This window comes from Asparagus officinalis, chromosome 5 (assembly GCF_001876935.1).
Source record: "Asparagus officinalis chromosome 5, Aspof.V1, whole genome shotgun sequence".
In the NCBI taxonomy this organism is placed as follows: domain Eukaryota; kingdom Viridiplantae; phylum Streptophyta; class Magnoliopsida; order Asparagales; family Asparagaceae; genus Asparagus; species Asparagus officinalis.
Window position 1 is genome coordinate 108,389,112 of NC_033798.1, and position 14,840 is coordinate 108,403,951.

The window sequence follows — 14,840 nt, forward strand, 5'->3', positions numbered from 1 at the left end:
AGAATTATTTTAAGGGTCGGTTTAGTAACGCTGGGAATCAATGGTGCTCTGTAGCATAAGACTTCTGTGGTTTACCTGAGTTCTTTTGGCCACTGCATCAGAAACCTTACTTCTTGCTGCTGTCATGTTTTATAGACCGGTTAAAAGCTCATGGTTTCAGGCTGGGTGCTTGTTGTAAAAAATCATCATGTATAGACTTTTGTGAACCATGATAGTCTTTAGCTCTGTGATTCCTGGAAAGAAAGTTAAATTTGCTGTATTTACCGTTTTCTTCAAACCGAACTTGTTCTCTTAATCTCTGTAGAGTAATGTTGTTCTAAACTTCTCGACATTTCTTTGTGGCAGGAAGTTGTATTACAATGTCAAGGCATGAACTGGGGGACATTCAAACCAAAACTAACAGATGCTTTAATCAATCATCTGCACCCAATACAGGTAGTTGTATACATCCTTTCGCTTTGACTCTATTCTCCAAGATCTTAATTAACACAATATAACCATTAAAAAGTCTCATCTCATTGAGGCATTTTCATCATCTGCATGTTTTAGATGCACCCTGAGATGATTAAATAACATGCATTGGCCATCTCAGTTTGTTCAGTGCGAAGTTCCTTTAGACGAGAGTTTGACTAGCTTTCATCATTTTTCTTGCAGACTCGCTATGGAGAAATCATTTCTGATCAAACTTATTTGGATAAGGTTTTATCTGATGGAGCTACAAATACTGCTGGGATAGCAGATACTACGCTCAATAATGTCTACCAGGCAATGGGTTTCTTGAAGAGATAAGATAAAAAGATGAATGCAAGATCAGCCATTAATTTATTAAGCTACAATTAGCTGGGAAAAGTTTTGTAGTGTCCTCAAAACGTATTTATGAGTCTGCCTACGTGCGCATGCATGCAAATTTTGATTAATATAAGACGTACAAATTTCAACAGTTCTAAAAGCATCCTAGTAGAGTACATTGGTGACTCGATGTGATGATTTACATACATGCATTTCTGGATTATTTTACCATATGGATTTGCGATAGGGCCGATTTAAATGATGTGCATGCCCCCCCCCCCCCCCCCCCCAAAATAAATAAATAAATAAATAAATAAATTGTGTATCGAGTCCTTGTAAATTTTATAATCTACTCCCCATAAATTTTAGAAATGGTACACAAGCCCTTCTAAAAACATGAAATAAGTTAGTAAATTAAATTAGCCTGCTCAAAAGTAAATGCCCACTGAACTCTCTGACAATCAACTGAACTCTCTGACGATCAAAGTCAAATAGGCTCAAATGGAGTCAGCTGATAAGAGCAAGTGCAGCAAGCTCCCAGTTGGGAGTCCTAGTCAGCATGCTCTCAAGAGCTCTCAAGCATTTCTTTTAGAGCAAGTGCAGCAAGCTCCCAGTTGGGAGTCCTAGTCAGCATGCTCTCAAGAGCTCTCAAGCATTTTACAATAAAAAATTAACAAATTAAGTCTTGGGAGACACTCCTTCTTTTATGGAGCTCCAACAAGCTCCTAGTTAGGAGCTCCAACAATATCAAAAAAACCCCTCTTCTATTTTAATATTTTACCCATTACTTTAGTCTCATTTATTTCAATTTATTTCAATTATTTCAATGGTAAATAGCTTTTTTCCAAGTAATAATAACTACAACGCATAGATAACCATCCAATTAATTATTTCCTCAACCTTCGTCCCCAAAATTTCTGCCCTCTTCGTCACGAACTCAGGGAAAAAACCCCAAAATACGATTCTTCCGACGAGAACTCAGGGGAAAAAAACCCCAAAGTTCTGCCCTTTTCGACCCCAAAATTTCTGCCCTCTTCGTCACGAACTCAGGCGATCATCGGCAGTGAAATCATCGTCAGCGATCACGCGGGCAAAGGCAAGGAATCCGACGAGAGTTAGAAAAAGGCCGATTCTTCCTCCTCCTCTTCCTCCTCTTCAATCCAACGATCCTCCAGCCGAAACGCCTCCTCCAAATACGATTTCGTTAAGGTCAGTGATTACCTTTATTTTTAATTTTTGCTTCAATTTAGGGCAGATCTGCGAAGGTGTAATTTTGAGGGGGGTTCTTGTTAAATTCCGGCCAGTTGGGAGCTCCCAAGCGCTCCACAAATTAAGAGGCACGTCAGCCTTGAGAGTGGGGCTTGGGAGGGTTTGGGAGCTTGCTGGAGGGGGGGAAGAAGTTTTCCATGGCCACGTCAGCCTTGAGAGCTCTGAAGAGAGCTTGCTGCCCTTGCTCTAAAGAGTGTATTGATTGCATCATAATATTATATCTTTATTTTTAGATAAGTAGATACTTATTGTTTGCCCCCTCCAAGAAAAGTTTCTAGATCAGCCCCTGGATATAGGACATTTATCTTTGCATGTGAAACAGTACGGATATTAGACTGAGCTATAGGAACTAGTTATAATCTAAGATGCCAAGTAATATTAGGCATGTCAAAAATGCGCCGCGGCCGCTGCTGGACCCGGCCCGCGAAACTGTGCGGTTTCGGGCCCGGGCCGCCTCGGCCGACGGCGGCGCCCGGGCCTGGCCTGGCCAGCGCACCGAAATAGTAATATATATATATATATATATATATATATATATATATATATATATATATATATAGTATATATATATATATATATTATATATAAGGAAATATGGGTATGTTTGGCTACCAAGCACAAAAAATTATGTTTTTGGTACGTTGACGGTTGTCGCACATGCCCTACTCCACTCATTCAAATTTAGGGACCATATTCACATGGTAGAAAGCGGAAATAGGGATGTGACACATCACCTACCAAGCCCACAAAAATTTATATGCTTGGCCTACCAAGCCATACCCATGATCTCTCTCTCTGTCTCTTCTCTACTATATATATATTCATATATATTATATATATATATATATATATATATATATATATATATATATAGTATATATTATATATATATATTATATTATGTGATGTGTGTGTGTGTGTGTGTGTGTGTCGTCGTGTGGCTGTGTGATGTGGTGTGTGTGTTGTGCAGAGAGAGCAGAGGAGAGAGAGTGAGAGAGAGAGACGAAGAGAGAAGAGAGCAGAGAGCAGAGAGAGAGAGAGAGAGATCAGAAATACGGTACTGTTTGGTACCAAGCACAAAAAGTTCATGCTTGGTAGTGACCGGTGGCATAATCCCCCTCCATTTAATTTCAAGATGCGTTGCATATCCTCATGTACTCTTCAACCCATGTGAATGTCGGTACCCTTCATTTGAATAAGTGGAGGGGATTGTGTCACCTCGACTACCAAGCCAATATAAAATTCTGCTGAATTTGGTACCAAGACATACCCATATTTCTCTCTCTCTCTCTCTCTCTCTCTATATATATATATATATATATATATAATATATCTATATAATTATTATATATATATATATATATGAGAAATATGGGTATGCTTGGTACCAAGCACAAAAAGTTGTGCTTGGTAGTGAGGTGGCATAATCTCCTCCACTCATTCAAATGGTTACATATCATCATGCACTCCTCAACCCATGTGAATGTGGTCTCCCATTTGAATGAGTGGAGTGGGTTGTGTCACGCCCCGAATCTGCAGCGGAAATTCATAAAATACGAGGTACGCGACAGCAGTGACCCGTGCACGAGACAAGTCTTATGCACAAGTCAAGCCTGGCAATTCATATCACATAGTTTATTTTTAAAATATTAATAAACCTGCTGATGATAGAAATCAGAGCAACTATATATATATGATCGGTACTTACAACCCACAAGCTCACCGTTATAAGTATTTTTACAAAAACAAAACAAAATATGCTGAAGGTAACATCAACAAGAAGAGGCTCTTCATATAACGCCTTTCAGCCAAAATCTCAAATCAAAAGTCGGCTAATAGGAAGCTACGTCAGATCTGAAAAAAATTTAAAAACAACGGGGTGAGCTAGCGCTCAGTGAGAACATTTCCCACTAGAGTTCCTAGATAACTAACAAAATAGTAATAAGAATAGTTCTCAGAAATTAACAAATTTCAAGTTTTGCATGAGAAATTCACAGATAGCAGAATACGATCCAAATATCATAATATTGTCGTCTTTAAGAAAGAATACAACAATTATATTTTCTTTCTTATATGCAACTGAAATAAACTGTGGAATTTCTTGAAATCAAACCCTTTTTGAATCAAGGTAAACATTAAGAAGGAAAAGAACTACTAATCTATACAAAATCAGAGAATTGTTGTTTTCTCAATTTCACAAACAATTATCATAATCTTATTTCTCAATGAGTTATTCATGAATGTAAAAGTCACCCCATAGGTCACACTAAGGCTACGAATTTTAGCCTAGTAGCAAGGGAATGCGTAAACCGCATCAGATAACAGATAATTTCCGGAAACTGGATGCATCTAACACTGCCATAGGCTACTGGCCAAATACAGAGGGGCCAGAACAGATTTCAGAAGGGCCAATACAGAAGGGCCAAGGCCAATACAGAAGGGCCAAATAAAGGTGCATTCACCATATGGCAGGCAGAACCAATCCATAGTGGATTATTTGAGGGTTTGAAAACATCGAGATCACATGTCAAATGAGAAATACTTTGCATATCAGAATTTGCATATATTTCAAATAAAATTGACAAGGTAAAGCTACTCATTTCAGTTAAAGCAGATTTTAGATATTTACTTTCTCTTTTATCAGATACTAAGTTACGACAAATCTTTGAATCCGTTAAACAGTTGAAATACGTTTCAAATACTTCATCAAAACTTTTAGATAAACCAAAGTCTACAATTATTTGAAAATTGCATGAGAGTCAACTTTATTTTTCCATATTTTACATAAGTTCAAATTGACTTTTCATATATTGTACGAGGCTACCATCATATCATAGGATAGACCACAATAAACATAGGTCAAATCTTTAATATACACGAAAAGACATATTATTTATTTATTTATTTGTTTTATCACAAGATAAATCAAATATAAAACTCATGCAATTTCATATTATAAAAATACTAGTGAGAAATGAACTCACCTCTAGTGGTCACGACTTTCTCAAAATATTAGTCTCCCGAATATCAGTCAGAACCTATAATGTAAGATATATGACTAATTATTAATTCAAAACAAACATATATTATAGGTAAATCAATTCATAATCTAGAGTCTAATAAACTCAAATATAATCAATAGTGATTAAATTCTACAGTAGAGCTTATTGTTAATTTTAGCAATTTATCAAAATTTTATAACTCTCATATACTAGCTTTTGGACTTTCTAGCAATTTATGATAAGACAGGGGTTTATATGTAATTATTCTATTCATATATGATTTTAGCTTTCTCTGTTAGGGTTTACTTACAAAATTTTGTGGCTTTTAGGGACTTAGAATGAATTCTTAGGTCACAAAATTCTATTCTCCACTCAAGAGGGTTTTATAAGCAAAGTCAAATTAACTAAGGGTCTTTTTATAAAATTCCTTCCTTTAATATTAACCCAACTGATCATCTTCCTCCTCCTCCTTTCTTCGTTCCTTTTTTTTTCCTCTTTTTTTTTCCGTTCCTCTTCCTCTGTTCTCCTTTTTTTTCGGTTTTCTTCTCCTCTCTCTCTCTCTCTCTCTCTCTCTCTCTCTCTCTCTCTCTCTCTCTCTCTCTTTCTCTTCCGTCTCTCTCTCTCCCCCTCTCTTTCTCTCCGCCATGGCTGCAGGACGGCGACGAGGAAACCGCCGGCGACCAAAACCGACCGACGACAAGTCCTAGGGTTAGTCTATTTTCCTTTTCTTTCTTTTTTTCCAGTTTGTTTCATGTCTCCTAAACACATAAGAAAATTTCTCTTGAAAACCCTAGATTCTTTTTTTCATATTCATAACAAATAAATCCCCTTATTCATTCTTATTTTGATTCAATTTACTAAGATTTCTATAACAATTTACTCTTCTAAATCAAGAAATCAACAAAGGGAAGGGTTTATACGTTTGGGTTACTTGAATATTAGATGAAATCCTCTGTTTTCCTTTCACTGTCTTCTTCCTCTTCTTCTTTTATTTCTTTTCACAATTTTAATCTAGGTTGTCAGAGGGTTGGGTTGAAGAAGATGAGAGGATATTTTCTGTGTTGTTTGTTTTTTTTCTGTAATTTTCTTTGATTTTTTTTCCTGTTTTATACTTCTATTAAAGAGGTGCCGGCCAAACTGTCAAATGTTATTTAGCCACACAAACATTAACGTGGCAATTAATCAGGGGTTAGGGTGAAATCCTGAAAATACCCTTAATTAATTCCCTAATCTGTAATTAAAAAAATTCTCCATTAAACAAGTTTTTAAGGCACTAACTGTTTAGGTTACTATAGGTTGTGCTACCTCATTACCAAGCACAAAATTTGTGCTTGGTACCAAACATTATCCATCTCTCTCTCTCTTTCTCTCTCTCTCTCTCTCTCTCTCTCTCTCTCTCTGCTCTATATATTATATATATATATATATATATATATTATATAATTATATATATATATATATATATATAGTATATATATATATAATATATATATTATGAGATTAATAGGGTATCCTTGTCATAGGAGGCGCGATTTCCTGCCTTGACGCCCCTAAAATCACATGATTGAGCGACATTATGGATGATAACCGTTTCCGTTGACTTGATCTACATTTATTCTTAAATCCCCAACACATTCAAGTTTGGGCTGTGAACCCGTTTGTCGCTTTGCACCTTCATCCACTCGTTATCAATTTTAACGTTTAATGCAATAGAACTTTTCACATGCGCTCCGATGTGAGGCCGTTCAAACGACGACGGATTCACCCCAAACTTGCGTTGTGTGCATTTTAGAATATGTTAGATCAAGTTCACGGAGCGATCATCCACCAAGTTCGCTCAATCATGTGATTTTAGAGGCCGTCAAGGAAGGAAATCCCCTCCTATGATAAGGCATTACCCTATTAATCTCTCTCTCTCTCGCTCTCTCTCTTATATATATATTATATATATATTATATATATACTATAATATTATATAATATATATACTATATATAGTGATGTGTCACATCCTCATCCACTCACTACTCATGTGAATGTGGTCCCATATTTGAATGAGTGGAGGAGGATGTGACACATCACTACCAAGCACAACTTTTTGTGCTTGGTACCAAGCATACCCATATTGCTCATATTTATATATATATATTGAATGACATGTATATTTTGGACTACTTAGTCTAGTGGTAAAATTTAGGAGTTTGTAGAGGAGGTTAGTGATTCAAATCCTAACCACAACATATATATTTAGAGGTCTTTGATGGGGCCTTAGGGTTCTTTGTATTCTATAATTATTTTTAATTTTCTTTGTTTCTATAAATTCTACAATTATTTTATATCATTTTATCATTTTACTTTCTATAATTTTTTTTATATTTATAAATTACATAATTACAATTGATTAGTAATATTTTTTTATCAAAATTGTTTTTATTTTTTGCTTTGTCTTCTTGAAAAAATTTAAAAAATTTAAAAAACATAGAAAACTCAGGCCGGCCCAGAGCCCGGTCCGCTTAGGCCTGAGCCCGGAGCAGGCCCACATAGGCCCGGACCATGCCCAAGACACCCAAACCCGGACCAGGCCTGGGGCGCCCGGGCCCGGGCTCTGGTTTTGCCCAGCCTAGACCGGCCCGGATGGACATGCCTAAGTAACATGACTATAAGAGAAGATACAAGTCTAAAAATATGAGCATGTTATTTGAGTAAAAAATATGTAAATGAGGACAGAAGCTTCTCAAGGCAAAAGTTCAAGGACTGGGGAGCAGTCTTCAGATTCTTGATGCATTTGTACGGTTTGTTTGCGTACAGAAATAAGGAAAGAAACACTATTTTGTTATGAACTTACATGTATCTCACTAAACAATACTTGTATCTGTTTCACAAATCACAAACAGATTGTTTTACATAATTATCCACGAAATTGCCAAGGCAAGAAAATTTGCAATTTATGGATCCACGTTATTACACGGAAACACCGGAAGGCTCTGGTTTTGTTATCTATCCCATCTTTATGATTTTACAATTAACAAACTGAAATTACAACTACCAATTTGCAAAGGAAATTGTATTTATTACAAACAAGACATGGTGGGAGGAACAACCTAATACTCGCCACTAGAAAAAGATTTTGATTGAAAAAATTGCTACTGTTGCAACAGGAAATATAATGCACATTTTGCTGCAGGATAATTTCTTGCAATGTGTTGTATGATTAAATGTTCTTTTGGAGAGGACCGTGCTTTCATCGGTTGGTCCCACGGTTGAAGAGGCCTTGACTATAATCCTCCTGTCCATGATGATTCCAGCTGTCTCATAACAAATATTTGCTCTCCTATGACTACCAAAAATGTATTTACCCAGATGCGTGAGCTTGATGCAAGGCAAACAAAATGGACTGGAGTTTAAAATTGGCTTCAGATTCAGCATCAGTAACTCAACATCTCATCAAAGGAATTTCCCCAACTCGGAGGAAAAGCATCACTTGCTCATACCATTATACTGATGTCCTCCAGAATATCTCCCATCACAAGTGCTGAAGTTTTTTAGTGGGCATCTGGCAACCTGCTTCATAATTTTCACTTAAGTAGGGAAGTTCGATAGAGAACTCAATGCACTGAATGAACTCAATTTACTCAAGTTGATAAGAGAATGATGGTACATCTGCAGAGTCTCTTCAAAAGACATCTGATAGTATATTTGCAAAAACATGTATATCTCATACACGGATGGCAATCCACTAAAGAATTAAAGATCAGAATCAGCTATCAAGTTCAAGCTATTTGAATAGGTATTGCTTACATTAATTGGCAAAGAATCGCAGGATATTTGTCACTCATGAGTTGAGGAACTGCTCTGTTAGCTAACATCAGTGCAGCTAGGAATTGAGTAAAATATACATGATTGTCAAAATCTGAACCAAGTGGATAATGTACATAGCTGTTAGTATCTAGCAGGTCACATAACTTGAAGTAGCAGGTCATAAAACTTGAAGTAAATTATAACTGGCAGAGAAGAACTCATGGGTAAAAAAAATTCAATAGTATACGAGACATTTAGTATAAGACAAGCCTCTAGCATGAAGAAAAGATCAACATCCACAAAAGCAAACAAGTACAAGTCACAGGTATCAAGTGGTTTGCAACTTATACAGGTTATAGACAAGCATAAATCAAGGCTACAGTAAGGTCGATAATTGTAGGAACCAAACACAGCCAAAGCCATAAAGGGAACCAATTACATTGGCAAGAGGTCTAAAGCAAATCATGCATTGATAATTGTGATCAAGGTAGGTTTGCTAAGAACAGGTCTTCTAACCCAAACCAATTTTTAAAAAGAGAGCACAGAATTTCTCATATGCTTGCATGACTGATATTCATAGGATACTATTCCATATGGATACGTGATTATAAAGGCAGTAAATTCTGATGTATATGAAATTATATTCCTAAAGTTCTCTGAACTTATAAACCATATATGTATGTCCAATGATGATTGTAATAACATGTACCTTTTCTTGAACTCTGCTGGTCTGATAGAACCTGGGCAATAATTGAACTTCAGAGAGCTCCGTCCAAACAGAAAGACTAAATAGAATCTCCATGAGCATAAGTATCCAAAATATTGACTGCCACAGAGAAGCAATAAGCACAGCAGGTCCTCGTCCACCCCCATAGGCTTCATCTAACATTCTTTTCCCAGTTTGATCTTCTCATTTAATTTTTCAGGAAAAGCTCTCTTGTGCCATGTGGATAGATACAAGCCAAGAGCAAACTCTAACATCTCTAGCCATTATGGTTTCTGCTAGAATAAATGGTACTGCAGATACAGATTTATACTGCAGATAAGGCCTAGAAGATCTGCAAACTGTCATTGAATTTTGTACATACTTTCCAAAAAAATATTGCACAACAGGTATAGCAGTTGAAGTGATGGGCCATACTTGGCAAATATTTAGAAGAGGAAAAAAAACATCTATTCTAAGCACACTTTCCCAGATCAGAAAAGATATTACTACATCTAACTACAACAAGCTCGGGTACTAGATATAACAATCCTAATTCTTAACTAATATAGATTTGTCCCTTTTCCCCCTTTTTAAAGAAAATCACAGATTTTTATAAGCCATGGGCACAGTGAGAAGTCGGCTCAGATTCTCTTTCTCTACTGAGAAAACCAAAAACCTGCCTCAGATTTCCTCTAGATGGCCTTGCATTTATTGCAAATTTGCATACAAATACTAGCCGCTTTCTCATCTCCAACTTGGTTATGCTTGTATCCGTGAAGGACTTTCCCCCATCAAAAGATCCTGAGCAGGCACAGATCATGTTAGAATGTTTTTTACAATACTAAATCCAGCATATAGAACCCAACATAAAAGCTTGAACTTTAAAAATTAAAATAAATTAAAATTAAAAAAATGATTACATCTATAATGAAGTTAACAGGTCCAGATAGAGAATTGTTCCTTTTCCCCAAGGAACTGACTTCCCCAATGCTTCAGTGAAAGATTGGTCAATACTATAATTGAACCATATGACCACTCTATGGGAAGACCAACCTCTTGCTACTTGGTCCACGTATAACTGCAATAAGCCTCTTTCTAGCTGTAGTGATAATATCATTAATATCTATCAGAAAGAACATGAAAATTCAATAGTTTATAGGTCCTGTGTATGGATAGTTACTAATCATCATCCGCTTTCCAAGATATAAATACATGACCTAAACCGACAGACATTTACCAAATCAACTAAATGATGAGTGGTTTGTTGTTGACGTAATGAATTTTGAGTCTACAAGCATTGGAAGAAATAAGTTGACCATCAATCTGACAAAACTCGATTAACTTCGAAATGCATATTCGCAAAAATATCTTTAAGGAAACAGACTGCATGATTTTGACCATCTAGCAACAACAACAATGAGGCGTTAACCCAAAAACATGGTGTCAGCTATATATATCCTTTTTCTCCCCTTCAGTTCTCATAAAGGCCATTACTTCAGTAAGATTAACGATCACTATATCTTTTTTCACAGCCTAAATCCATGTCCAGTTTGGTTTATCTCTAGTTTTAGTCCCTCCAGTCTACATCAGCAAAGTCATCATGCTGATGGTGAATTCAGGGAACACAAGCGCCAATCAGGTACTGTTCAGTAGCCTCAGGAGCACCAATCAGCTACTGTTCTGTAGCCCCTGAGTTGTAGCTTAGTCAATGCAGGTGTTGTCAATCAGGTCAGCATAAGCATTATTGACTTCAATGACCTTGAGCAAATATAATACAAAAAAAAATTATTTGGTTACATGATATCATCAATAACCAAATAAAAACTTGGAAAGCTAACAGGTTGGGAATCAGACCTTTTTCGTCAAACAACATTGTAATAATAGCAAGACATACGCACACACTAATGTCTTCCCCTGCAGAAGAAGGCAATACACTGTAAAACATGACTTCTGAATTGATTTCAAGTATAAGGCATCAAAGCAGTCATTCTAATCGACATCACAACTCACAGTTATGACTTACCATCATGACAACAAATCAAAAGTTTCCTCTGTTTGCTCAAGTTCTGTTTTGCAAAATCAATTGCAGAAGACAGGTTGTTCATCAATGAAAACCGGTCCAACTTTGAGGTCTATGAGTGAGTCAGGTGACAAGAGAAAAAGGTCAGAAAAATGTAATCGCACAATAAATAAACAGAGCCCTTCAAGGATGATGAAAATATGTTTTATTTCACGTACCACTATAGGAAGATGCAAATAGGAAGAATCGGATTTAGAGCAAAAGGAAACGGACTTGCTATCACAATTCAACAGACAGTCAACGCCATGAGAAACATCCTCAACTGCACAAAAGAATTCAAATATCGGAAAGATAAGTCACACCAATAGAGGAACAGGGGATTATATATAGGTGACAAGCAATATAGATGGTAGCCTAAGCAAAACCCTCAAATCAGAACTCTCCAGTCACGAGTTGAAAACTAATAATAAGAATTGCAGGACTGGAAGATGAGAAAGCTGCAAAAATGGTCGAATTAGTTTTTATTAATGGTGTCAACTAGAAATTAATCATTTATTAAGTTGACATATGATTTCTTGCTAGGACAATTAAGAGCAAGAGGAAGTCATGCAATGAAGCTTGGACTTAATAATTGGCAATTGCTATATCTCCAGAATAAAATTACCTCCAAAAAGTATTCTCTGTGTCACTAGGGTTTTGAAGAATGTATAAAATATCAACTACTCAGAATGCTACAATATAATAACTTCACTACTTAGAATTGTAGCATACTCAAACAGTGTTAGACTGAGCAGAAACAGTCTATGATCATAATATATATAGAGATGCAAATACGTATAAATCAAAATTAATTATAATCATACTAAGATATGACATTCGTGTGGCAATTAAACATGTAAGGTTTTCAGACTAGAGAACTAGCAGGAAAATTTTTAAGCCTGTAACTTAAAATTGACTGAAAAACCCCATGGTTCATCCGTAGCCAAAACCAACTTCTAGAAAGCCAACTCAAGGAAACCTCATGCCAAACTTCAATCAGTTGAATATGGAAAAGCTAGATCTGAAAGATATCTTACCATGGCAAGTTCTGCATAATGCAACACTAGTTGGACCTATCCACGAAAGATAACACTCGTTTTCAGAAGATTTTATGTTAATGGAGCTGCATTGTTGTTCAGAATTCACAAGTTGACAACTGATATCAGATTGTTTGTCAGTGATGGAAGCACTTTCCCGAGATTTGTGATGCTTGGCTATAACTTGAGGCAAAACTTCACCTCTCTGGGAACGATAGACTCTTTCTTTTTCAACAATTTCAGAGACTTTCTGGTTAAACATATCAGGTCCAGAATCTATGATATCAAATGCATGCTTCCAGAATAATTGAGGTGATAACCCTCGGGCCCAGCTTTCTTCATCATCACCAGCACCAGGAATATAATGCCAACTGAACTCAGATGTTGTTCTTTGTTGAATTATTCCATTTGTTGCAGATGCTGAAACTAAGATGATTGGTGTGAAATCCCAAGAATCATAATCAGGTACTTCATTCAACCAGATAAGACTTCTTTGCGAAATCCACAATGGACGTAGAGGCTTTCTCAGAGATGATATAACAAAATCAATATCAGCACCACACGCTTCCAGTTGGTTGGTCCATTCTTCAAGACGGTTCTCTATAGCTGCTTTTTCTGTACCAAGGACCCACAAAGGAAGATGCAAAGAACAATCCCAAGAAATTGAGATCTCCCCATTCTCAGCAATCTCACTAGAGAAACTTTTTAACTCCTAGGAAAAAATAACATTAGTCTCATGTCAAAGCACACGATCCTCTAAATCCAAAGACAAAGATCAATTTTGTCATGCATGATTTCTTTAATACTTTAAAAATGAAAATGGAGAAACACCCTAGTATAGCTAGAGTATTCCAGCAATACACGTTCAAATGAGTTCTGATCATCCTATATAAAATTGTTAAGAAAATAGTGGTGAAAACAAGAAGTGGGTATAAGGGCTACTACATATCCACATAGAAATAGAGGCAGTCACCATCCAGAAGTCTCCTATAGAGCAATATAGCATAAACCATCTAGATATATATAACAAAGCACAGCCATTTGACTGCAAATCCGTATCTTCTCTCACCATGTACCAAACACAACACTCCTTCATATTCCATTGTACTTTAATAAATCTTTTTAGAATTTGATGTGTTAGTCATGTCATGTCATGTTGTGCCTGCACCGAAACATACTGAACACAAACAGATGAGTTTTCCAAGACAGGACCTGATTTCAAGTAAACAAGACTTTAAAATGGGACATGCACCATTTTGTTAGAAAAGTTACGGCGACGTAGACCCTTGTTATCCAATATGTGGGGCACAACTAAAACTAGCACCAAAGGAAAGTATTCGCAAATGCGTGTATGTATTAATTAGAACTGCTTCTCCTAGATTAATTGGGAAATAATTACGCAACTTGAGAAAAATAAGGAATGATGAGTCAGAGGCTAAGAAGCTTCTGAGGAATGCTTGTCCACGGAAAGTTCTCACGTTTTCACACCAAATTTTCTTTAACATTACAATGTGCTGAAATGAAATTATGTCTAAAGATGCCATCAACATGATAGATGATTAGTTTTCTAAAGAAAGTTTTCAAATTTTCTATTAAAAAAACAATCTTTAACTTACCAATTCACCATCATCTTGAAACCTCCTCTTCAATCTCCTCGCAATCGCCCGATTCAGAACACACGCCCATATCGGTATGGTCTTCGACATGCTATCAGGAAACCTCTTCCCTTTACGAGTAGAATCCACCACTATACACCCTCCCCTCTGCCCTAAAGCCAAACCAAAACCCCCAATTCACTCCAAACCCTAACTCACACCAAAAAAAAAACACAAAAACAAAACAAAACAAAAAACTAGGGCAAAATCGAAACTTTAAGTTACCAGCGAGTTGAGCGAGGTGGAGATTGAGGCGAGCGGTGCTGAAGGAGCAATTGTTGGAGTGGCCATCGGTGGACTTGAAGTAACACGTGGACTCGAATTGAGAGGAGTACCAGAGGCCGCACCTGAGATTGGCGACGAGAGGGAGATCGGGCCAGAGGCCTGCGATCTCGGAGACGAAGACGGAGTCCTCGTAGATCGAGCGGAGAGCGTTGTAGATTGAGTTCTGCTTCTTTTTGATGCATCGCGTTGCTTTGTAGATGCTCATTCTTTCGTCGGAGTCCATCGCCGCCGTCGCGGAGCG

The 14,840-nt window shown here is 36.8% G+C and overlaps 1 protein-coding gene and 1 pseudogene across 5 annotated transcripts; one reads left to right on the plus strand and one right to left on the minus strand.

Moving 5' to 3' along the window:
* LOC109840600 overlaps window positions 1-1,001 on the plus strand; it is a 6,837-nt pseudogene extending 5,836 nt beyond the window's left edge.
* LOC109840601 (uncharacterized protein C3F10.06c) lies at window positions 8,021-14,834 on the minus strand. Of its 5 annotated transcripts, none has more exons than XM_020409313.1 (9): window positions 14,540-14,834; window positions 14,276-14,427; window positions 12,660-13,371; window positions 11,802-11,905; window positions 11,587-11,695; window positions 11,418-11,477; window positions 9,567-10,364; window positions 8,858-8,933; window positions 8,021-8,620 (listed from the first exon to the last, which is right to left on the minus strand). In XM_020409313.1, exons 1-7 carry the CDS (start codon window positions 14,820-14,822, stop codon window positions 10,174-10,176), a joined length of 1,611 nt encoding a protein of 536 aa, XP_020264902.1. In that variant the 5' UTR covers window positions 14,823-14,834; the 3' UTR covers window positions 8,021-8,620; window positions 8,858-8,933; window positions 9,567-10,173. The 5 variants fall into 5 exon arrangements, with proteins under 5 accessions (XP_020264902.1, XP_020264901.1, XP_020264900.1 ...); XM_020409312.1 differs by having other exon boundaries at window positions 8,858-8,969; XM_020409311.1 differs by lacking the exon at window positions 8,858-8,933.

Excerpts from the sequence above, each read along its gene's own strand:
- LOC109840601 (XM_020409311.1), bottom strand. The coding sequence starts at position 14,822 with ATGGACTCCGACGAAAGAATGAGCATCTACAAAGCAACGCGATGCATC. Across the intron at positions 11,906-12,659 it reads ATTATGCAGAACTTGCCATG|TTGAGGATGTTTCTCATGGC; the intron begins GTAAGATATCTT and ends TCTTTTGTGCAG. Across the intron at positions 11,696-11,801 it reads ATTTGCATCTTCCTATAGTG|ACCTCAAAGTTGGACCGGTT; the intron begins GTACGTGAAATA and ends ACTCACTCATAG.